Consider the following 26,084-nt stretch of genomic DNA (forward strand, 5'->3'; position numbering starts at 1 on the left):
AGTCACAGAATTTTTCAGAAGTCTCAATGAATGAAGTGCAATCTTTGAGAGCATAGCATTTCTGCAGATATTACTAGTCTTTAAATTAAAAAGTCTAGTCACTGTGTTGGATGAGCACTAGACAAGCTCAATTGTTAAAAGCGATTTTTCATATAAGACGGACATAGGCAAATGTACAAGAAGATATATGTATAGCTGCAGGGAATCCAAACTTACATAACAGAAGGCAATCAAACCCACAAAAGAATTCCATAAAATGTGTATTCAGAGGTTATGAGTGTAAAGGTTATAATAGTACTCATATTAAATTTCGCCAAACAAGCATTTAGAGAGTGTACATTGGCACAATCCAAATGGCACAATGATGCTTCATCTAATGGACAGTGTCTCTAGCATCACCAACCTGGTCGATATTGAGGCGAAGTGGCATTAGTGATACACGTAAACAACACTCCTGTGGTGATCTGCCAGACTCTGGACGGACATGTAATGCTTTAACTGTTAGCTGCAGAACGAGAATGAGACAAAGACAAACTCAATACGTTAAAAATACAAAAACCCAAACCGAAAACATTGACCAATGAAAAGTGTTCACCTTTCATTCATACTTTGAAATGATTACAACTTCTATCCTTGTAACATATCTCAATTTGCCAATTATATAGCTAACATGGGATGAGTAACTTATCATGGATTGATGTATGTCTGAAAGTTCACCGGAAAAGGAAAGCTACAAATGAAACAGGTCTCCAAAGCCTCTGACATGAATATACTAGGTGTATATGCCTCCATACGAAGCTGAAATGCGAAGTGTACACACACAAAGTGATGCATACTCAAAACTGAAGACACAGTACAACTTAAGTAAGCATGTGTGTGTTAGATCTATTTTAAAATTGCTATAACCTTGAAAAACAGGATAGAAAGATTATTATTTGAGATGACCTTTTATACCAAACTCTACCCACAAGAAATTAAGAAAATATCCTACATTGACATAAAGCTTATGCTATTACAACATTCCATGATCTCATACTTGCTCTTCTGCAATATCAAGGAACCCACACCATTCTCAAAATTAAAACTATAATATGCTATGAATACGTTTCATAACCTTACCATATTAGAATGTGCTTTTCTGGGCATCTCCTTACTACAGTAGAGATAGAGAAATTTATTCATCTGTGATGTAGCCAAGCGATCTCTGATCTCAAGGTCTTGAACAATAAAAACCTGCCGGGACACTGGCTGCTCCAACAGACTGGATTCGCATTCCAGCCCTCCTGGAGGGTATACCTCATGCTGGAATTTCACCTTGGAACAGAAAGGCAAAAGGGGATATTAAGGTTTAATGCATACAAGTCTTTACAATATAACAGTACTGATAAATCTAGGACTTTAAAAATCATGGATCGGGCTTTACAATCATGAGATTTTAAAATAAATAAATAAATGATGGGGTTTGGGGGTCTGATGTCTGCACTCTTAACAGAAAAGCCTCCCGACCCTGCTTTGCACATTCATGTTTTAGGATGAAGATTCAACCTGAAGCAAATGGAATATACAAACACAAAAAGAGAGGGAGAGAGAAGAGGTGTTTTCCACCTATTCATCCTGCCACAGACTTTTATTTTCCTCTCAGTCCTAGGGTGGCATTTTCCTCACGGACTGCCTGTTCCCCATGTGGTCTCCAGTGATGTTCTGCTTCTGCCCCATACCAGGAAACTCATGCTCCTGATCCCGTCAACCTCTTCCAGCAACTTTCTCGTCTCTTACTTCCCTGTGTACATACACCCAATCCCTCCATTACTCCAGCCATTATCCCCCCGCAACACTTCACTAATCCTGTTTCCCCCTTGCCTGATGGCAGCCTCCCCTTCGCACAGTGCTTCTCTCCAGCAACCCCCACTTATTCCTCTCCTCCACTCCTATGGCCCGTTAATCCTCAAGACATCCTCCTCCTTTCCCCCTTACACACTCCAGCAACCTCCCCGCTCTACTATTTAGTGTAGATTAGGACTGCAAGCACAGCAAATGGGACAGTGACCTCTGATGACCAGCAAGGAAACTGCAGGCAGCTGAGCCCAAATTCCTGAGGTTGCCTGCAGATAGATCATGATTGTGAAAATATTTAAAAGTGGCCCAATCCATGATATTCGTAATAATATTGTGAACGTTGGCCATGAAGATATCATCAAATTGTCAACTTCTAAGTCAGGTTATTTGACATCTGAGCACTGTTCAGAATCCTTATGTTTTTCACACTATGACCCCATTATTTTCAGATAAATATCTTTGCATCAGCATAGCAACTGATTTATATCCTTACACTGCACTAGAGAGAGGAAAACTTTAATATGCTGTTAGTATATATGTAAAGCATCCGCAACAACATAGAGGGAGCCATTACACTTTGACAGAATCACTGAAATATTCATGTGGAATCTTTAACTTTTCTTTTTCCCTCCTTTTACCATGGCAATAGGTCTTTAGAAAAGGATAAAATAGAAAATCATCACACATTTTGCTTCACATTAACAGTTAATGGGCTGAATTACTTTAAGCAATACAAAATGTACAAGGAATTTGAAGAATAGAAATAATTTGGTTTTACATAAGAGCTTTCATGCTCAAGAGACTTTCCAAAACATTGTAAGAGTGAAAAAAGGAAAAATGGTTCTGGCTATTTTAAAAAATATCCATCTATTTACTTTAAATTTGCTTAACCAGTAGCTGTTTGCTAATGATATTTTAATAGGCTCACATTCACCTTTCTAAGTTCCATACTAAAGCTGAGTATATCATTAAAAATAACTAAATTAAATGTAAATTAGCATAATTTGGTTATAGCAGTAATAGACTGTTGTGGCAAATGGTATTAATGATGCCATGAGGTGACCAAATATTACTGAATATCAAGTTACGGAGTAACCCCAGACATCTCACAGTTAATTCTGAGGGAAATTTCTACAACAATGTCTTCATAATAGCAATTTCAATTTTGAGTAAACGGAAAGGAAAGTTTTACCATGATAAGGATAGCAAAAGTGGTGGGGAAAAAAGGATTCTGTCAAAATAAAAATACTTTAAGGACTAAAAGCAAATATTTTAATAACTGTTCAGCTTCCCTCATTTCAAATATGGTTGCTAAACAAACAAAGTTGCACTATGACAACCATGCAGCCCTGCAAACTCATTTGGTAAAGAAATTCTAAGTCCATCACTCAGCATAACTATGTTAATGGACTTCTGCATCTAAGTAAGATTAATGCTCATTTTTACTGGTAAGCTTTCTGGCTTCATGGAGTCAAGAGCTCATCATTAGGGTTTATAAAGTCTTTAGAATATATATTATATATGCTCTCGTGTCTGCAGATTTTTCTGTTATTATCTCACCTTGCTTAACTGTATTTCCATTAAGAAGTCTGGGTTCCTTCCTCTTCCCCCATATGTCGTACTACGTCCATGTCTTGTTGGTGTGTGAGAAGGAGAACTATGAGGACTACTAGAAATGGGAGAAAAGAAGTATTTTTTCTGAGTTTAAATTGAAAGTCGGCCCATACCATCTCTAACCACACAAACATACGTATTTTATTGGGTTTTACTAAATATTTTTTTGGTTAAAAAAAGAAAAGGAACACTGAAAAATTGCTGTATTAATGTAAACTAAAAATATTTCTCTCATTTTCACTGTAATAGTTATGCAGAGCTTGAGGCACTGAAAAATATTATAAAACATATACACTGTTTCCACTGAATTACCATTAATAAAATAACTCCTATTGTTATCCAAAATAATATTCACTCTCCTCCAACCTGCTTAATATCCTCAAAACAGACTCCATTCTCCACAACCACCTTCAACACACTCATCCCCAATTAAACCTACTCCCCGCAGGGAAAGCTTGGGAGAATACATTTGACTTTCAATGTACCCTGTAGGTCAACAAATTTGAACTCGTTCAAATTAAGGGGTGGGAGAAATACATTCCAGAATTAAATTGAACAGGATATTCATTATAAAAAGAAAGTACATTAAGTTCATCTAACTCTTCGTTTTGAAATCAAATGCAGAATGTGTGGATCTGAAAAAGAAATACTTAGTTACCTAAAGCACTTACATAAAACTTTTAGCTGGAGAAGAAGTAGGTACAGTCCCAAAATCCTTTCCTCCATAAAGATGCCAAACAAGAGAGATTTCCTTCACAACATAGCGAACCAAAGGGATAGGAAAATGTAGGGGGGCTTTGCTCATATCTGTCTTTTTTACAGGCAGGCTGAAATGATTGTCTTTTATCAGGATTGCATCATCAACCATTATTTTCACTACTGGCTCCTCCTCTTTCTCCTAAGAAAGTGACACAGGAAAGTGAGTGCAATTCTTAATTTCTTCATTCAGTTGTTTAATTTCTTCAAGATGAAAACAGATCAGTGTCCTCTTTGCTTCTATATGAAGAATATGGAATACAGCCCCAATAACTGTTCCTGTTTTGGTAATAACAGGTTATATAAGGAAGCTGTGGAATCCATGCCTTTGTGGGGTTTTAAAAACAGATTAAACAAAACACCAATCAGGGATGGTCTAGGTATACTTAATCCTGCCTCAGCATGGAGGGGTGTGGGGGTGGACTACACGACCTTCTGAAATCCCTTCTAGTCCTACATTTCTATAATTCTAAGATTGCATGGCCTCAAGACTTAGGACAGCTTTGTCTTGAAAGTTGGCCCCAATGAGATAACCTGATATCTCCTAGCTAGGAGAGATAAAGTAAACTGAAAATTGAAAGGAAATAAAATATGTCTCTTCATCCAAACTGAAAAATTAAGTCTTAAAACATAGTGTGGAAGTGCTACTATTATGCCAGTACTGCTGGAGGTGGAACTTCTGAGGGTTAGCCAAGTGAATGGGGGGCTCAATATCAGACGTCTAGAGTTGACTCTGGTCTGTCTAGATAAAGGCAATTTATCAGTGATAGTTTAGTGGTGATATTATGAGAGAAGAGAAGACTTTTTAAGTGTCAATACTCTGTCTCATAAATCTTTTGTGCAGTGGTGAGTGAAACACTGGGAGTTAAGAACTGATATTTTTGCTGATGCTGTTGCTGTTTACCCACAGAAACTTTTGTGCAAAGTTTGGTAATACAGTCTATAACAGCAATGGAAAAAGGCTGGCATTACTTTTAAATTAAAACTTGGATTTTCTGATAAATGGATACAAGACAAATGCTTCAAGGATAAAATATCTTGGTAAGTACTGTACTTTTCTTATAAGCCTTTTCAACTACACTACATGTCATGATTAAAGATATGTTGAAATGCCAACACAGGAAAAATGCAAATTTGCTACTAAGTGATAATCATAATAGAAGAGGACTAAATAACATTTATATATATTCTAGTATATTTGTTGTCATTCCTGGGAGGAACAATGCATGACGTGAATTCTCAGGTTTATTCCAAAAAATTGCTACATATCTTTTATATGAATAGTGGGACTTCCTCCAAAATGGCAACATTTCAAAGATAACGAAATATAAGGAATATTCTCCCCTCCATACCCCTACTGCCCACCCATCAATGTCAGCAGACAGTTGGTAGAAAGTTACAAAATCTAAAGGGACAGGTCTCAAATGTACTTTCCTCAGTCTGTCTTAGATTTCTTAATATTAGGAGCTTCTTACAGAAACAACAGCTTTGGGTGCAAAAAGAATACAGAAGTCGTCATTTTCAGTAGGTATGTCTCCCATCGCCTCTTTAATCAGATGGTGAGTGAATGAAGTGTATGTGGGACTTGGCTCTTGCGAGATGTTCCCACTTTCATCTGGAAACAGGAAGAGATCTGAGCAAGCTGGTTCCTGGGTTTGAGACTTTTCATCCAAGATTCCTGACATAAAGAAAGGCATTTCAATGGAAATATCTTTATAAGATACACCCAAGATTAAATGACTGAAATTGTGAAAATTAGAATAGTTCTAAAATTAAGTGTTAAAACAATCAGAAATAAAATATGCATATTATCTGGCTAATACATTCCTAGCATACAACAAACCCATCTTTCTAAAATTAATCTACTATTAAGACTCAAAACAGAGAACCTGTGGAAACTGTCTTTACTACATAAAAACTGAAGATCTCATAATCAAATGAGACTCTTGACATGACAGCAACCAATGTCTAATCTTCCATTCCTTAGCAACAGACTTGAGAACATAGCCTCTCATCTTTCCCATCACATCTTACAATACAATATCCTTAACCAATTTCAAATTGGTATTTAATTCTTACCATGGCAAAAAAAAAAATCACAGTCCTCCTACATAATCAATTACCTTGTTCTTTCTCCTAATGGTTTCTCCCTAGATCACTCTCCTGAATCTAAGTTCTTCCTTTGATACTGCAGACTACTACTCCATCCTCCTGGACTGCCTCGACTGCTGTGAATGAGCTCCTGGTTTCCTACTTGATGTAGTATGTCTTATCACTTTATGTCTGCCCAGATCCCTAACACACTGAGTCCCAAAGGGTCAAATTCATTGACTACTGTTCTAACTACCTACTCTTATTCCATTACATATATCTGAATTTAACCTTAAGTTGCTACTTCTGCAATACTGGCATTAAGACTGAAATCTGATAGAAAATTTTGAAGGGTTAAATGTGATTCTAGGCTTCTTCTACCATTAGATTGTGGCCCAATGGGGGAAGCAGCTTGATGGATCTCAATTTCCTCCATAGCATCACTCATCAAATCCCGTAAAATCTGTTGTTCTGCTTCAGCAAGGACTAGTCCTTGGGAAGATGGTCGGCTAGAGGCATCTGCCTACAAACAGAAGAACTATATAAAGTTACAGTTATAAAGAAACTGAAGCACTGTGCTTAACAAGTATTTATGAATATGATTTTTACTTTCACGGTTTGGTATTCCAGTGTAAAACCACAGTGTGGAAGATAATTGCATTTTAAAATAAACATGTAAACTGGGACTATACCCTAGATTATCCAGGCAAAAAGGTTTTAGCAAACATTTTGAAGGTCTGTAACATCACCGTTGAGTGTGAATACACGCTGTATTAGAGAAATGCCTAGGTGTTGCAGTATTTGAAATAGTCATATGTGGACAGGCATATATATGTCCTAGAATCTTGTCTTCAAAAAGAGAATTAAGTGTATCAGGATGGTATCTAAGGGATTTTGTACTGTTGAGCTTACATGTTGAGTGCCAAGAGGAAAGGAAAAATTATTGCAAAAAGCAATTACTATGAGAACTGCTTCAGAGACATTAAGCCCACACAATAAGTTAAGTATTTGTGGGAAAAGTTCTATAAAAAGTATACATTAATTATTATTACTATGATTATTATTGTGGAAAGCACAGCTAATGTGTCTGATTAGAAAATGTGATGATGGTAGTGTGAGGTGAGTTAGTGTTCCTTTGCCATTTCATACCTTGGTTTTCCGCTTGACGACTCCAGGTTTAATCTCTGTTTTGCTAGGTGGATGCAAATCGCCATAACTCGCAATATACTGTATAAGATTCATTAGCGCAGCACAAGAATCTGAGCATGTTCGGATATGGATTACATCACTGGAACTGTGTAGCTCAAAGCGTGGCTTAAGCTAGGCAGCAATAACACAATGTCAGAAATCTATCCAAGATCAATTTAACGTTCCATATGAAGAGTATACACAGATTTATTGTTATCTAGATTACTTAGTTGTCTGATCATTCAATATAAAAGCTTTAGAAACAGAACATAATTGATAAACTACTTTGGAACCTGAAATCTCACAATCTGATGATGAGAGAAGGAATGTTTTAAAACTGTTAAGTAGGATTTGATCCTAAATGTGATTTAAGCTTTTCAAAATGTTTTAAAATCAAAATACAAAATATGTATTTTTATCATTTAGGATTAACATTATTATTTTATTCTTTCTATTTTAAGTACTTACTCTCTCCCCATCAGAACCAGGTTTTACTGCTGTTATGGTGAGTTCCAAGAGTCCCATATCCATAACACGAATATAATCTGAAAGTCCAAATGAATACTTTAAACACTGCCCAACATCAAATGTCATCTTAAATTCTGTTTGTTTTTAAATCACCAATTATTAATCTCTGTTAAGAAGCATAATGAACTAAATTTTGTTTGTTTTGGTCTTGTCAACACACTTTATGCTTCTATGTTGCCTTACATCAGAGGAGCTCTCTGGGCTCAATCCTCAGCTATTTCTGGTTTACATTTGGTGCAGCTGAGTGAAGAAGAGAATGGTGGCTTTAAGCCACCTGTCCATTTCCCCAGTTCTTGGCCAGATGGGGCCAAATCAAGGATTACTCTGCCAGCTAAGAATCAAGTAGAGCACTGCAGGCCCTGCCCGACCCCTGCCTGTGTGTTATGGAGTAGGGTGCCAACAGGTGGCATAAAACAGTGACCTGATAGATCCTTCTTGGAGCTGAACTGGCATACAAGTTCTAGGCTAGTGCCCCCACCACTTCCTCAGAAACAGCCCTTTAAATACCTTAACACACAAGCAAGCGTCTTCATTTTTGCTTTTTATTTTGTTCAAAATTTCCTGTTAATTTATTTATGTTTATTACAAAAAGTAAAAAAACATGGGGTGAAAATCAGTGGAAAAATTTAACTTGGGTTTTCTGGGTAAATATCAGCATTAATATTGGGGGATGGGAGGACAGAAAAAAATCAACAAATAGAGAAAAGTAAGAATACTTCTGACCTGGCTCCCTGCTCCAGAAGGAGAGGTGGTGGCTCAGTAACTTGGGTGGCCCAGGTTATTGAGCTGCCACTTCTCCTTCCAGAATGGACCCAAAGTGAAAGAGGTGAAGGAGGCAAGGACACCGTCTCCTCACACCTCTTCTGCTTCTGGGCCTGCTCTGAAAGGAGAGACGGTATCACAGTTAACAGGGAGGACCATGTTACCAAGTCATCATCTCTCCTTTTGGAGCAAGAAGCCAGGTCTGGAGGAACAAGGGGGTCCTCAGCTGCCATCTCTCTTTCTGGAGTGGGGAGCTGGGTCTGGGGAATTCTCGCACTTCTTTTTTTAGGACTCTAGCATGGATGTATACATATGCATGTTCATGCACACGTGCATCTTCCACTACATTGCCTTGAAAGGTATGTTGTGGGGGGGATGCTGATCATTGTAGCAATGGATATAAGTCTGTAGGTTTTGCACATGTACTGGTTGGGTCTGGTGCCGCTTGTCTGTGGAGAGCTTGCTTCTGATAATTAGCTTAGAGAGGCTGGGGGGCTGCTTGAAGGCCAGAAGAGGGGGCTCAGGAAATATTTCTTTCAGGATGGGGTCCCCTTTGAGTATGGATTTTAGTTGTTTGATGATATCCCATATGGGTTCCAGTATGGGGTGGTAGGTGACAACTAGGAGTGTGCGGACGGAGTGGGTTTTATGTCTGCATTGAACCAGGTTCCGTGGATTGGGCCACCCAAATGATCCAAGAGAACCTGCTAGAGCCATACAGAAAAGAACTTTTATTTCCTTGTTCTGTGACATGACCCTGCACATACAGTTTAAAATTACACTGGTCACATTTTTCTGCTATACTACATTACACATTCAAGTCTAACTTGCTGCTCACTATAAACCCAGCTCTCTTCTCCAGTAGCCTATTGGACTGTTTTTAATATTTCTGTAGATTTCTTTAAATTCTGAAAGCTATATTTATAAGGTTAGCATATGGTTACTATTGCTTCTAAAACACCCTTACCTCTCTGCAGATTCACTGTAACAGTGTTGCACTTGTCGGACAAATGCAAAGCAGCCTCATCCAAGATTATTCTACAGGAGAAAAATGGGAAACAAAAATTCCAGGTTAAAAACTGTGCACTTCACACAAAGTAAATTATATGACATTATGTAAAAAGCCACAACATATTTAAATCCTAACGTTTTTACTCTCCATTGTAACAGTTTTTAATAACTATCCTTTCATCTGGCTGTAAGGACATGGAGACTATTATTGGAGAATAAAATAATTTTAATTTTTACTATCATCAGTTTAACCTTTTGTGGGGTTGTAAATTATCCAGGGCTACATGTAGTCTCCCTAGATCAGAGGTCCCCAAACTATGGGGCACTGTCCCCAGCCTTGGTGCAGTTCTGCTCCTGGCCCCGCACCAGCCCCCAGCCTTGGCCACTGGCTGCGGCTCTGTTCCAGGCCTGGGGCTGAGGTCAGGGGCAGAGCCACACTTGGCCACAGGCCTGGCTGCTGGCCCCCACCACAGCCCCACTCCTGACCCAAGGCCCACCCCTCGCTGCGGCCCCGGCCCCAGCCTCAGCTCCTGTACTCCTGTCCATGTCAGTCTTCCGCATCTCCCCAGAGCAGGGATCCTGCTGCCAGCCCCGGCGGGGCACGGATGGGGTGTGTGTGCTGGGGTGACCCTCAAAAGTTTGGGGATCGCTGCCCTAGAGCCTTCTGGGAATAATGAGTAGATTCCTTGGAAGGCAATACAGTTAGGCTAACCTTTCCTTTATTATATTATGGCAGAGGTTTAAAATATTTTTAACAACTTAACATTTATTTCCAGAATACAGCACTATTACAAGACCATTTAAAAGGATACCACAAAAGGGACAGGTGATATAAAACAGGGTTTAAATCCAATAAAAAACCAAAGAACCAATACTCAAGTAAAAATAGGGGAATAACAATATTAATTTAACAAAAATAAAAGGAGTACTTGTGGCACCTTAGAGACTAACCAATTTATTTGAGCATAAGCTTCCGTGAGCTACTGTAGCTCACGAAAGCTTATGCTCAAATAAATTGGTTAGTCTCTAAGGTGCCACAAGTACTCCTTTTATTTTTGCGAATACAGACTAACACGGCTGCTACTCTGAAACCTAATATTAATTTAGGATGAGCTATAACCATTAAGTATATCTTTATCTACTATTCAACCTGACCTAAGCAAATCCTTGTTCTAAAGATCTGAAGATGCCATCGTGCTCAGCAGCCCACACACAAACACCTGATTTTACAATATTTTTCAAGCATATTTAAAGGTGTCACAACAACAATTAGCAGTGGGACAAACAATCCACTCAAGAACAATGGATTTAAGCAAACCAAGGGATTATATACAGGCAAAGTATAATACATAGTCTGGAATAGATGTAATTCTCCACTTGAGGAGAACATTTTCTCCACAAAAGACAGAAAAAATGGTTACTAACCTTTCTGTAACTGTTGTTCTTTGAGATGTGTTGCTCATGTCCCTTCCACGTTAGGCGGCGTGCGCGCGCTGAGTGCACAGTTGATGGAAATTTTTCCCTCAGTGGTATCTGTTGGGCAGGCTTTCGTACGCTCTGATGCTGCGCACACATGTACCGGTATAAGGGGCCTGGCCAGCTCCACACCTTCTCAGTTCTTTCTCACAGGCTAACTCCGAAAGGGTGGGTTGTGGAACGGACATGAGCAACACATCTCAAAGGAAAACACTTACAGAAAGGTTAGTCGCCACTTTTTCTTCTTCAAGTGCTTGCTCGTGTCCATTCCACATTAGGTGACTCCCAAGCAGTACCTTAAGAGGGGGGCTCAGAGTTCACGGACATGAGGATTGCAACACTGCTCTACCAAACCTGGAATCATCTCTAGCCTGCTGGGTGACGGCATAGTGGGATGAAAAAATACGCACCGAGAACCAGGTTGCCGCTCTGCAAATATCTGGATTGGCGCCTGGGCCTGAAACGCCGCTGAGGAAGCTTGAGCTCTCATCGAGTAGGCAGTGCAGATGGCAGGAGATGGAGCACCCATCTGCTCATAGCACGAGTGAATGCAGGAAGCGATCCAGGATTAAATTCTTTGGGCCCAAACTGGCAGACCTTTCATTCTGTCTGCTATTGCCAAAAGAGCTGCTTGGATGTACGGAACAGTTTAGTCCTTTCTATATAGAAAGCCAGGGCATGCCTAACGTCCAAAGTGTGGAGACACTGCTCCTCCCTATTCTTGTGTGGTTTCAGGAAGAATACTGGCAGGAAGCTATTGCAGTTTCATGCTAATCAGGCTACTTTCAGAAGGAATGAGGGGTTGGGGGGTGAAGTTGAACCTTGTCCTTAAAGAACACTGTATACAGGGGTTCTGATGTAAGGGCCCTGATCTCTGAAACCCTCCTGACCAAGGTAATCGCTATCAGGAAGGCAACTTCCAGGAGAGGTCCGACAAGGGGAATGATGCCAACAGCTCAAAGGGAGGGCCTGTGAATCTTGACAGGACCAGGTTTAGGTCCCATGGGGGAATGGGTTCACAAATCTGCCGGTATAGTCTAAGCCCCTGAGGAAGTGAATGGACATTTTGTGAGAAAAAAACGAACTCCCATCCACCGGAGGGTGGAAGGCTGAGATGGCTGCTAAATGTACCTGAACTGATGAGATGAGTAGGCCCTGATGTTTCAGATGAAGCAGATACTCCAGCACAGACTAGAGAGGTGACCTAGAAGGTGAGATGCTTCACTGGGACAACCACACGGAGAAATGCTTCCACTTGGCGAGGTAAGTCGCTCTAGTAGATGATTTTCCTACTACCTAGCAATACCTGGCAGACTTGCTCCAAATAGGCCAGCTCTGCTGGGTTTAACCATGGAGCTTCCATATGGTCAGGTGGAGTGCCTTAAGATTCGGGTGGAGCAATCAGACATGATTACGCAAGATCAGGTCTGAAGGGGAGGGAGCGGCATGGGGGTCACTACGGACAGGTCCAATAACATTCCGAACCAGTGCTGGCATGGTCATGCTAGGGCCACAAGAATAACCTTCTTTCTGTCGTGCTTGACTTTGAGTAAGACTGGACATGAGAGAAATGGGGGGAAACGCACAGAACAGGTGCTTTGTCCAGGGGAGCAGGCATCTGTAAGAAGGCATCCGTGAGCAAGCCTGGGCTGCTCCTGCATAGAGATCAAAACTACTGACACTTCCTGTTTTGCCTGGTTGCAAACAGGTCTCTGAGGGGAGTCACCCGCTGCCGGAAGATGATCCTGATTATATCAGGATGAAGGGACCACTCATGGTGAGAGGAGAAAGATCTGGTGAGGTGATCTGCCAGATTGTTCTCAGCTCCTGGAAGGTGAGAAGCTTCAACGTGGATCGAGTGCTTTATGCAGAATTCCCATAAGTAAATGGCCTCTTGACACAAGGGGACGAGCATGCCCCTTCTTGCCTGTTCATGTAAAACATGGCTGCCATGTTGTCCGTAAGGACTTGCATAACCTTGCCTGCAATCTGGGATAAAAACATGCTAGGCGGACCCCTCTGTGCTCTCTGACATTTATATATAAGGAGAGTTTCTTTTGGGACCACAGACCTTGATTCCTGAGGTGCTCGAGGTGAGCCCCCCAACCTAGCTTGGATGCATTCAAGATTAGGGATACTGAAGCATAGGGATTGACAAAGCCTACCAACCAGGGGTCTCTCCACTGACCGAGGGAGGCGAGGACCTGGGTGGGAACTGTAAGCACCAAGTCCAAAGAGCACTAGAGCCAGCCCGATGGATACCATTGAAGGAAAAATCTCCAGCAACTGTGAATGTGGTGTGCCTCACCACCTAACGTGGAATGAACATGAGCAAGCACTCGAAGAAGAAATAAAGGCTACCATGGTTATGTGAGCTTCCATATTTTATGAACACTCTAATTTATACCTGAGAGTAGAAGAGGACTTATCCAGTGCAACATTACTGGAAATGCTGAAAGTTTCAACAGTAAGTAGAGATCTGGTTGGCAAAAACAAAGGCCTAACAACAAAAAAGGAGAAAAAATGTTAATACATCCTACATATTTTAGAAATGCAACAATGCAATCTTAAAGGTTGATCAAGAGTTATATTTTTAGTTATAAAATTTTCTTCAAAACAAGCCTGCACAAATATGCATTCTGATATGTAAACTGGAGTATTCCTAAAGAGTAACTAACTAAACAGTTACTGCACCATAAGGAGACAAACATACATTTATTTTATTTACCTGTAATCAAGAGCACAACTCCAGAGGTGTATATGAAAAGTTGTAATGGAAGCTGGTGGATTATATCCCAAAACAGGCTCATCAGAAATATTCAAAAAATATAAAATCTACAAGCACAAAAATATGATTATGATCTTTCAATATATGCTAGTTTAGTAAACATGGATTTTTAAAAGAGATAATCCTTAATACATAGTATAACAAAACGTTTGAGAGAGAGAAGGAGGGGGAGAAACTCAAAATATTACGGGGGCATTTACTCAGTAGTTGAAAGGAAGGGAGAGTGTTCTATGTAAAAAGGGCAGAACGTGTGAGAAGGAAACCCCCAAACTGTTGAGAATTAGACAGTAGGAATGGAAACCTTTTAATCCAACCCAACAACTACAAAAGTGCATGTTAGTTCCGACATAAGGATGTAAGAACTTAAGAATGGCCACACTGGATCAGACTAATGGTCCATCTAGTCTAGTAACCTGTCTTCCAACAGTGGCCAATGCCGGATGCTTCAAGGGTAATCAACAGAACAAGGCAATCATCAAATGATCCATCCCCTGTTGTTCAGTCCCAGCATCTGGCAGCCAGAGGCTTAGGGACACCCAGAGCATGTGGTTGCATCCCTGACCATCTTGGCTAATAGCTATTCATGGACCTATCCTCCATGAACTTACGTAATTCTTTTTTGAATCCAGTTATAGTTTTGGCTGTCACAACAGCCCTTGGCAATGATTTCCACAAGTTGACTGTGCATACTGTGTAGAAGTACTTCTTTTTGTTTGTTTTAAAGCTGCTACCTATTAATTTCATTGGGTAACCCCTGGTTTTTGTGTTATGTGAAAGTAAATAACACTTTCTTATTCACTTTCTCCACATCATTCATGATTTTATAGAATCATAGAATATCAGGGTTGGAAGGGACCTCAAGTCCAACCCCCTACTCAAAGCAGGACTCATCCCCAACTAAATCATCCCAGCCAGGGCTTTGCAAGCCTGACCTTAAAAACTTCAAAGGAAGGAGATTCCACCACCTCCCTAGGTAACGCATTCCAGGGCTTCACCACCCTCCTAGTGAAAAAGTTTTTCCTAATATCCAACCTAAACCTCCCCCACTGCAACCTGAGACCCCTCATTCTGTCATCCGCTACCACTGAGAACAGTCTAGGTCCATCCTCTTTGGAACCCCCTTTCAGGTAGTTGAAAGCAGCTATCAAATCCCCCCTCATTCTTCTTGTCCACTGTAACCCATAGGTCCTTTTCTGCAGAACTGCTGCCTAGCCATTCGGTCCCTAATCTGTAGTGTGCATGGGATTCTTCCGTCCTAAGTGCAGGACTCTACACTTGTCCTTGTTCAACCTCATCAGATTTCTTTTGGCCCAATCCTCTAATTTGTCTAGGGCCCTCTATATCCTATCCCTACCCTCCAGCGTATCTACCTCTCCTCCCAGTTTAGTGTCATCTGCAAACTTGCCGAGGGTGCAATCCACACCATCCTCCAGATCATTAATGAAGATATTGAACAAAACCGGCCCAAGGACCGACCCTTGGGGCACTCCATTTGATACTGGCTGCCAACTAGACATGGAGCCATTGATCACTACCCGTTGAGCCCGACGATCTAGCCAGCTTTCTATAAACCTTATAGTCCATTCATCCAGCCTATACTTCTTTAACTTGCTGGCAAGAATACTGTGGGAGACCATGTCAAAAGCTTTGCTAAAGTCAAGGAATAACACGTCCACTGCTTTCCATAGAGTCAGTTATCTCGTCATAGAAGAAAATTAGATTAGTTAGGCATGACTTGCCCTTGGTGAATCCATGCTGACTGTTCCTGATCACTTTCCTCTCCTCTAAGTGCTTCAGAATTGATTCCTTGAGGACCTGCTCCATGATTTTTCCAGGGACTGAGGTGAGGCTGACTGGCCTGTAGTTCCCCGGATCCTCCTCCTTCCCTTTTTTAAACGGAAGGGGGGCTTGCCATGGGGGAAGGGGGGCTGGAAATAAATTAAGACAACAGAGCAGACCCCTCTGCTGAGCCCAGCTCCTGCCAGCAGCCAAGACGCAAACAGATCATCGCTCTCCCTCCCCCATGCTGGCTCCTGGCTGGAAAGAGCTCTGGGGAGGGGGTGATGGGGAGGCCCAGGAGGGAGCCGTGTTGCTCTGCAGGGGGTCATGTCCCAACCAGGAGGCTCACGGGCTCCCCTTAGCAGCAGAGTCCCAAGAACCAGCTCACGGCTGCATAGTGGTGGCTGGCATCCCAGCGGGCTGCCTGCCCTCCCCTGCGCCCCGGAAGGAGGCCTCTCCTCTGGCCACCACTTTGTCCCGCCTGAGTCTCTTCAGCTTCTCCACCAGGTTCCAGCTGAAGATGTTGCTCTTGTTCTGGGATCTGCTAGGCCCAGGGGCACCACCGTCATCCAGCCCGGGGGCCCTTGGGAGAGGCTGAGCCAAACCTGAACCGCTGAGAGACCTTCCCCGCAGGCTTTCCCACTGCTCCCTCAAGGGGGGAAGGTCTCAGGGCGGATCAGGCTTCGCTCGGCCATAGACCTCTACCATATCCCCATTTAGTAATCTACATTATTCCCTAGAGTCTATTCCCGCCCCCCCCACACCCACTAATTTGGTCTGAACCACTACTCTTGCCAAGTTTTTACTATTAGGAAAATTCTCTCTCTTATCTAAACTTGCCCATCTTTAGTTGAAAGGTCAACATTTCTTGTAATACTATTTGAGTTTACTCCTCTACATTTTTTCCCTTCAAGTATTTGTTCTCAGCGAGCACAATCCCCCGCTCCCTTAATTTAAGCTACAAAAGTTACATTTCTTCAAACTTCACTCATGTATGATACATTCCATCATTTTCTTTACTGCTTTTGCCCTCCTAGTTTCTTGCTATCCTTTTTATAAAGAGGTACCACCTAAAGGTGTTCCAGGTAAGGCTCTCACTTCAGTTCTGTGTACTCAAGAATTTTCTCTCTTGTCATATACTGAACCTTTATATTCACACATCTCAATATAGCCTTTTATTCTGCTGCAGCCTGGCATTACAGGCTTATATTTAATCAGTCATTCACTCTTGCTCCAAAGTTTTTTATTCCAACTACTACTATTAAAAGAAGTTGTGGGAAAGAGATAGGAGAGAAGTGATTTAAGAAATTAAATGAATAGATGGAAATGAAGACAGTTATAGGGTTGCAGATCTGAAGTGGAGAGAGTCCCTTAATAGCCTTTTTTTTTTTCAGTTGAGAATTATTTATATTATTGGATTCAGAGGTGGACATAAAAATGGTGAACATAATCAAGCACTGGGGTGTTGAGATCTTTTACCTAAAAGTGAGAGAGCAGTCTGAGGTCAACATTCTGGATTTCCTGAAGTTGAAAGGGTAGGATTCAGAATGATCACAGTAGAAGGAATTGTTGCAAATGAGATGGGAAATAATGACACAGATAAGCATTTCACAACAAGATCAAACTCTAGCAATGCTCTGGAGGCAAGAGGGGAAAGAATGTCAAAGGACAGCAATAACACTTCTGAGAACACAGTAAGATAGTGATATTGAATCAAACACAAAGCCAAAAGACAAAGATTTTTCACAAAGGATCAGTTCAATCTTTAAAACAATCAGTAGTAAAACTGAAATTAAACATGAAATCAAGAAAATTACATTAACCTGACCTGTTCATGCCAGCTTAGACCTGAAGGCAATACTCTGTGCTGGAGAGTGGCTCCTCTCAGCCCAACAGCAACCAGAAATTCCTGCACAGAAAAATTATGCAAATTAGTGTACATGTTTTCAGATTTGGGACTCTGAACTGTGGGTTTTATCTTGTTCCCATTTAAGTCAACAGCAGGACTCCCACTGCCTTCAAGGGGACATGATTGGGTCATAAGTCTGAATTCAGAAATATATTATTTCAAGAAGTTAAACACTATGCATCTACAGTCACGTCATTGAAATCATGGTTAACACAGTCTAACCTTTTTTGTAAAAATTATATTTTATGAATATCAAACCACTATCATTCAGGGGTGCTGTTCTAAACAGTAATGTGAAGACCAAAATAGGCCAAGAAGTTACACTGTAATGAACAAACAAAACACACAATATTCTTTAAAAGGAGTAGATTTTTCTAGTTTTAAGTAATAACATAACCACCTTTCTGTATGTACACACAGCATCTTTTGCCCTGAAGTATCCCAAGGCATTTTACAGATTATATTCACGGGGATCACTCAAAAACGACTGACATGCAACCACATCTAGGGTGGAATCTGGCAGCCATTCTAAGAGAAGAAGCCACAAAGTGACTGTCTTTTTTTTTTTTTTTTAAATAATGTTCTGCAGTCCTTCCTCTTCTGCTTTGTTGATCATAGGGTCTTTCTGTCTTTTGCTTCAAAAAAGAACTCCTTTGTGCACTGCTTCATCAAAGAGCTTGTTCTCAAAATACTTAGAGAGAAAATTACATGTTCAGTTTGGCTTTCTATTCTACAATCACAAACATCATTTAGCTATAGTACTGCATGCCACAAATCTTTAGAAGTCCAAAGATGCATATGACGCAAATGTTACAGACAGTGAGACCTTATGAAGGATCAATTTTACATATGATAGTTGGGTCTGAAAGAAAATCTATCCAGGCCCAGATACAATGTGGCTGCTGTTATCCTTGGAGAAAGGCAGATGCTGCCTCATTTTAAACTATACAGCAATTTCTAACCCAAACTCCATGGGCTCCTTAGACAACAGGTCTACTTTTGAAGAAACCATCATTTCAATAACTAATTAGGCAACAGTCAAATCACATGCTGATTTTAACTTAGGCATCATGTTATACCAATAAAATAAAAACCAGCAGGATCTTATTAAAGGGGAAAAGGCAAAATACCACATTTATTGTGAATACAGAAAGAATCATAGTAAGCAGTTAGTTATAGCTATAACATTCCATTCAATCTCATATTTATTCACACATTCATTCATATAAACACACACACACAGGTTCTGCAAGGTTGTTATCATAGTTACCAGCCTTAGAGTTGCTCATGCCAAGCCACTGGCCAGGTGGCCTGGACATGAGGAGAGAGCAGGGCCTTGTCAGATGCTCATCTGATGCTCCTGGAAGTTGGTTTGCAGAATCAGACCCCAAAGTTCTCACTTTCTAGAGTCCATTTTTATGGGAATGTCTTCCTATGCCAGTCTATGGGAACTGCTTCATCATGCTGTTGCTGAATCAATCAGCAGATGGCACATTCCTGACGGCTCCGTGCTGCTAGATGTTATCTTGTTCTTTGGTTCTCCCATTCTTGAGGCTGTTGGGTGGATTCCAGTTTTCCCTCCGTGGGTCCTCTGGTTATTTCCACTTGACGTCTTCTTCAGCTGATGGACAGTGGATTCTTAGGCTGGCACCTCCCTGATCATTCAGTTATTATCCACACCAAGCATCCATCCACATACATTCTCTCTCTCTATTTTAATCACAATTGTTAATACAACAAAAGGGCGGGGAGTCTCTGGGTGCTGTTTCTGTTGTTACAAAGTATTGCTTTGAGTCTCTGTGTGAATTGCTTTGAGAACAGACTCTGTCTTAGAATGTACTAACACAATTAGCAGCTTGCACGTTTCACACATAGAGGGAGAGAAACAGTACCAAAAACCAAGAGACCTCTTAATTAGTAATACCCTGGAATTTAAACTATGGGGAATCAAACTCATCTGTGATTTTAATACAGAACTTCTTTAATATGATCCAACAATCAGATAGAACATTTTTGATTATCTCTACAATTCTCTTATTTGCTCCCACCCTGACTTAACCACATTTCCTATAACTGGATGGAAACAATTCAGACTTTTTTCTTAGAGGCTGATGGAAAGTACTCGCTGTTGTCTCATTTTCCATTTCATGAGTCACTTACTTCAGAAGTCTCTGCATGCCCTGCATTAATACCTAGGGCAACAGAACATAAGCTCACACTGGTACAGAGGAAAGAGCTTTTCCTGGTTTCTTCCTCTCCAGGGCTGGAGGCTCAGACTCCTCTACAGATAAGATGATCTGAGGGTACTAGATTTTCCCTTTTTTATGAGTGACACACCTTTTCCTCCTTTAGAGAGAGATTAGGTTTATACAAGCTTTTTGCTAGTTCCCATTTATCCTTCGATTTTGCTGATTCACTGTGGACTGAGAACTGAAGTCAAGTTCTGACCTGAATTTTCCCTTTTCCTCCTTTCTTGTGCTTAATGTTGAATTGCGGAGGGCTTAGTGCTCATCAACAAGCCTGACAACGAGGGGTCACTCCCTACTCTGTGTTGAGAAGATAACCAATTTTATTAAAATAAGGGAAAGATCTAAATACTTCCACTTCAGTAAAGTATTTGACATGGTATTACATGGGAAATTATTCATCAAATTACAGAAGATGGAGATTAGTAAAAGAATTCTAAGGTGGGGTGAGGAACTGGCAATGGGTTGTGCTGAAAGGTGAACTCTTGAACTAGAGGGAATTTACTAATGGAGTTCCTCAGTGAACACTTGGGACCAATCTTATTCAATATTTTTATTAATGGTGGCACATAAAATAGTAGTATGTGAGTGAAATTTTCTGATAATACAAAAGTTGGAAGGCATCATCATTACCAAGAAGGATTAGGATATTATACAGGAAGATCTGGATGACCCTGAAGACTAAAAGGAACAGAAATGGGTTGAAATTCAATAGTACAAAGTTCAAGGCCATGTACCCAGGGCCTAATAATAAGAATTTCCGTTATAAGCTGGGGGTTTAACAGTTGGAAGAGGCAGAGGAAGAGAGAGACCTGGGTGTATTGATTAATCACAGGATGACTATGAGCCACCAATGTGGTGTGGTTGTGAAAAAAGCAAATACTATCCTAAGACTTATCAGGTGAGGCATTTCTAGTAGAAATAAAGTATTAATGCCATTTTATAAGGCACTGGTAAGATCTCATTTGGAATACAGTGTACAATTTTGGTTACGCATGTTCAAGAAAGATTAATTCAGTTTACAATGGGTGCAGAGAAGAGCTACTATGATGATCAGAGGAATGGAATACCTATCTTACGAGAGGGGACAAAAAGAGCTTGGCTTGTTTAGCCTAGCAAAATGAAGGCTGAGAAAGGATATGATTGCTTTCTATAAATACATTGGGAAGGGGGTGGGAGAAGTAAACACCAGGGAGTGTGAAGAACTATTTAAACTAAAGGACAATGTTGGCACAAGAAGAAATATGTATAAACTGGCCATGAACAAATTCAGGCTGGAAATTAGAAAAGGGTTTCTAACCATCAAAGGAGTGAGGTTCTGGAACAGCCTCCAAATAGGAGTTGTGGGGGCAAACAATTAGTTAATTTAGTTTTCAGAGACAGCTGGACAAATGTATGAATGGGACTGTATGACAGGGTTGCTTGTGATGGGGATGGGGATGGACATGGGCTGGGGGGGGAGAGGGAGGCAGAGCTCAGCCCTGAAGGTGCCCTTCTGGTTTATGTCTTATGTTCCTATAATCTCATGCCTCAGGGCTTCAGCTGGTTGCCTGAAGTGGGTCTGGATGGGATTCTCTTTTTCTACCAACATATTCTGTGTTTGTGCTTTGAGGGGGCACTAAGCATTCTTGTTCTCTCTCTCGGGAGCTTAGTTGGCTGACTGACTGCCATATGTGGAGTTGGGAAGGAATTTTCACTCCATGTCAGATCGGCAGTGACCTTGGAGGGTTTTCTCCTTCCACTGCAGTGTAGAGCGTGGGTCACTTAATGAAATCATCTCAGTAATCAATTCCCTGCCATCGTAGAGTCCTTGGACATTGGTGCACCTTGGCCCTACTTATTGTCTTCCTGTGGCACATAATAGTTTAGTCTCCTGAGGGCTGTAATACTTTGGTCTAATTTTGGTTTTTAGTTTTAGTGTGGGTACTGGGTGGTGTTGGTGGCTTGTGATATACAGGAAGTCAGTGCGACTGGCTGTAACCCATGTTCACCATTTTTACAAGACTATGATAAATTTTGTACAGAGTATGCCTTGTGAGGTATCATTTCGAAACTCATAATATACTGAACATTATTGTCCTGATAAAATAGGGTGTATCAATATTGTATGTAAAGTTAGAAGATTCTACTGTATAACATAACTGTATCATGTTCCAAGTTTAAGAAAAGCAAGCCAAAACCAGTTTTTCAGAGATAGAAGATACCTGGCTGGGGCTCCACCGTATCAGCATAATCAGATGAACTGTATTATAGACTATCACCTAGTTAAATGGCCATTCTTTAGCAGGAAGAAGAGTGAAAGCAAGAACTTTGCATACTGACAATAGAACTGGGGGTTCCCGTGTAAACAGAGTGGCTGTCGCTTGAACTCCAGCTGGAGGTAATCCTCAAAGAGGGAAGAATGGTATAAGAATGGAGGACACACAGAACACAAATTACCTCTCTCCCTTCATCTATACTCATGATAGCTACAACATCTGAAAGACAAAGGAAGCATCATTGAACTGGGAAAGGGGGGGTTCTGGCTGAAGCAATCCAGCCAGATTGCTTAAGTCTTTGGTGAAAACAAACCTTTTTGCTTTTAAGTTCACTTAGCTTGTTAAGTTAGGTATTCATTTGCATCTTACCTTTTTATTTTCTTTGTAACCAATTCTGACTTCTATGCCTTATTACTTGTAATCGCTTAAAATCTTTCTGTAGTTAAAAAACTTGTTTTATTGTTTTACCTAAACCAGTGTGTGTTTGGATTGAAGAGTTGGGAACCTTCACTTGAGATAACAGGGACTGTGCATGTCATTTTCCATGGATGAAATGACAGACTTTATAGAAGCTTGCATTGTTCAGTGGGTGCTGGGCAGTACAAGACATACATTTCTGGTGGAAGGTCTGGGACCAGGAATTTGCTGCTGTCACCCTGTATGTAATTAATGAGTGGCTGGCCAGAGCATTTATGTAATACAGCTAGGAGTGATTTTGCATGCTTGAGGCGGCGTGTGAACTGGCTAGGAGTGGTGGTTCTCACTGCAAAGAAATTTAAAAGGCACTCCAGGCTGGAGTACTGAAAAGACACAGCTTCTCCAGCAGTCCAGACTGTACCCTGTGAAATGTCACAGTCAGACTAGATGAGCTGGTGGTACCTTCCGGCCTTAAAATCTATCCTATGGGCTTGCCTTTTCCGGGCAGTGCCCAGTTGCAGCTGGAAGAGGGAGGCCCCCTGTCCCTATCAAAAGCCACTGCAGCACTTCCAGAAATATGGCTTGGTTGTGGTGGAGATCACTAAGGAAAGGCACTTACCCCAGCTGATGCAGTTAGTTAAAGAAGTATGGGCTGGATGAATGGACGATAAGGTGGATAGAAAGCTGGCTAGATTGTCAGGCTCAATGGGTAGTGATCAATGGCTCCATGTCTAGTTGGCAGCCAGTATCAAGTGGAGTGCCCCAAGGGTCGGTCCTGGGGCCGGTTTTGTTCAATATCTTCATTAATGATCTGGAGGATGGTGTGGATTGCACCCTCAGCAAGTCTGCAGATGACACTAAACTGGGAGGAGAGGTAGATACGCTGGAGGGTAGGGATAGGATACAGAGGGCCCTAGACAAATTAGAGGATTGGGCCAAAAGAAATCTGATGAGGTTGAACAAGGACAAGTGCAGAGTCCTGCACTTAGGATGGAAGAATCCTATGCACCGCTACAGACTAGGGACCGAATGGCTCGGCAGCAGTTCTGCAGAAAAGGACCTAGGGGTTACAGTGGACGAGAAGCTAGATATGAGTCAACAGTGTGCCGTTGTTGCCAAGAAGGCCAATGGCATTTTGGGATGTATAAGTAGGGGCATTGCCAGCAGATCAAGGGAGGTGATCGTTCCCCTCTATTCGACATAGGTGAGGCCTCATCTGGAGTACTGTGTCCAGTTTTGGGCCCCACACTACAAGAAGGATGTGGAAAAATTGGAAAACGTCCAGCGGAGGGCAACAAAAATGATTAGGGGACTGGAACACATGACTTATGAGGAGAGGCTGAGGGAACCGGGATTATTTAGTCTGCAGAAGAGAAGAATGAGGGAGGATTTGATAGCTGCTTTCAACTACTTGAAAGGGGATTCCAAAGACGATGGATCTAGACTGGTCTCAATGGTAGCGGATGACAGAACGAGGAGTAATGGTTTCAAGTTGCAGTGGGGGAGGCTTAGGTTGGATATTAGGAAAAACTTTTTCACTAGGAGGGTGGTGAAACACTGGAATGGGTTACATAGGGAGGTGGTGGAATCTCCTTCCTTAGAAGTTTTTAAGGTCAGGCTTGATAAAGCCCTGGCTGGGATGATTTAGTTGGGGATTGGTGCTGCTTTGAGCAGGGGCTTGGACTAGATGACCTCCTGAGGTCCCTTCCAACCCTGATATTCTGTGATTCTATGAAGATCAATGGTGGCTAGTGGAGATGCCCTGTAGTTAGAGGCAGTGGCTAAAGAGCATTAGGAAGGTGACCAATGATCTGTTGCATCATTCTGGGGTCCATGAAGAATGGGAACTACAGGTCTATTGGTGTCCCTGTGCTGGAGGTTGTCAAGGCCCTGGCAAAGCTTGAAGCCATTGAGCCCTTGTGATGGTCTGAAGTTGGCTGTCACTGGAGACTTCCTCTTTTTCCATCCCACCTGTGTGCCACTACAAGAGCTGCTGGATTCTGGGAGCGGGTAGTGGGGGTGGGAGAGAGAGCAAAGCAGAGCCAGAGCTCTCATCTTCTGCCCATATCAATGAATGCAGGAGCCAAGCCAAATGAACTCCTACCAATGCGAACAGTGAGACTGGAAGTAGGCAGGCAAAGGTTGTTCTTTAGGGTAAAAGATGCAATATTTCCCTACCAGGCAAAGCTGCCAATGAACTGAACACTAAGCTTATGGCTCTTTGTATTTATCCCTGCCTGAGGTGGGAGAATGGCCTCCACAAATGCATAGCAGAGGTAAAAGAGAGCAAAGAATAGGTAAGAAGACTAACTGGCCAAAAAATATAGATCCTTTAGATAAAAGCAATAGTGATCAGCACAAGGAATCACATGAAGAATTGGGCTATGTTGCTAAATAACAGACATAACCACAAGGAATATTAAAGTAGTTTTAAAGTCTAGTAAAGCATTCAGATTTCAATAGCTATTAAACTAACAGTTTAAAAATGGACATCGTTCAAAGTTTGTAGTTATTTGTGTTTATCTATGACCTTTAGAAGAAAGTTTGAATTCTTGTAAATGCTTTCATGTAAATTAGGTGTCTGAAATAATCTAGACGATGCACGAAAGCTTAGAGTTGGAAACACAAACCTTTGTATTGCTCTCCGATTTATGTGACTGGATTTTCACTGCAACAGACAGCATACTTAAACAGTCCACTCCCACACCATCTGAAGAAGTCCTACTGAGACCATCTTCTTCGGAAAAATAAATGGTAGGTTCTAACCAGTGTGGACGCGTTGTGTTAGGCAGTCGTATTTCAGATGGAGGGACAACTCCATCCACCACACCTGTATAGAGATTGTAGCTATGGTTATCCGGTGCAGCAGAGATGTTTGTGATTTAGGTAAAACTACTGGAAATCTGTCTACCCTTACCTGGTGATAAGATCATTTTAACTCTCCAGCTAATTAACAGCAATTAACTTTGCCATAGTATTAGCAAAAAACAGAAACAAGAGCTCAGACATGAGTGATAGGAAAGTTTCTGCTGTTGTACATCCTCTGTCCTTAGAAGTTAGTGATTGGGAGGCTGGTGAAGATCATGAGACACAGTGCCAGATGTACGTCATCCCCCAACTTAATAGAAGCCCTCACATTGAAATTCCCTTAACCTCATTGCCACTCATTTGAGGTTATAGGAACAGGAAACCTTAAAACTTACAGGTCCCACTCTCTCCTCCTTGGCTACAACGGAGCTGTCAGGTCACTTTAAAATACTTTACTGGCTGACTGCACTTTAGCCAGCCAGAAAATGACCTAAAACCTAAATTAGGATTTCAAGGAGTGCACACAGAATTGTACTATTTTGGAATTACATGGAAATTAACAAATGAGAATGACACTTTTTGAAAAAGAGACAGTTTCTGCAGATTTGAGAGTTTTG

At 41.3% G+C, this 26,084-nt stretch overlaps 1 protein-coding gene across 4 annotated transcripts in view; it reads right to left on the reverse strand.

Annotated features, from left to right (window-relative positions):
* ATG2B (autophagy related 2B) overlaps nt 1-26,084 on the reverse strand; it is a 79,798-nt gene that overhangs the window by 15,186 nt on the left and 38,528 nt on the right. For all 4 annotated transcript variants that reach the window (XM_073349593.2, XM_073349592.2, XM_073349594.2 and 1 more), the window contains 13 exons: nt 25,290-25,489; nt 17,658-17,738; nt 13,991-14,097; nt 13,670-13,762; nt 9,743-9,813; nt 7,954-8,030; nt 7,447-7,617; nt 6,679-6,820; nt 5,682-5,884; nt 4,122-4,348; nt 3,397-3,505; nt 1,120-1,314; nt 404-505 (listed from right to left, as the gene is read on the reverse strand). In XM_073349593.2, the coding sequence (XP_073205694.1) occupies nt 404-505; nt 1,120-1,314; nt 3,397-3,505; nt 4,122-4,348; nt 5,682-5,884; nt 6,679-6,820; nt 7,447-7,617; nt 7,954-8,030; nt 9,743-9,813; nt 13,670-13,762; nt 13,991-14,097; nt 17,658-17,738; nt 25,290-25,489 (1,778 nt within the window). The remainder of the gene's footprint in view (nt 1-403; nt 506-1,119; nt 1,315-3,396; nt 3,506-4,121; nt 4,349-5,681; nt 5,885-6,678; nt 6,821-7,446; nt 7,618-7,953; nt 8,031-9,742; nt 9,814-13,669; nt 13,763-13,990; nt 14,098-17,657; nt 17,739-25,289; nt 25,490-26,084) is intronic.

Source organism: Lepidochelys kempii, chromosome 6 (genome assembly GCF_965140285.1).
Source record: "Lepidochelys kempii isolate rLepKem1 chromosome 6, rLepKem1.hap1, whole genome shotgun sequence".
Taxonomy (NCBI): Eukaryota; Metazoa; Chordata; order Testudines; family Cheloniidae; genus Lepidochelys; species Lepidochelys kempii.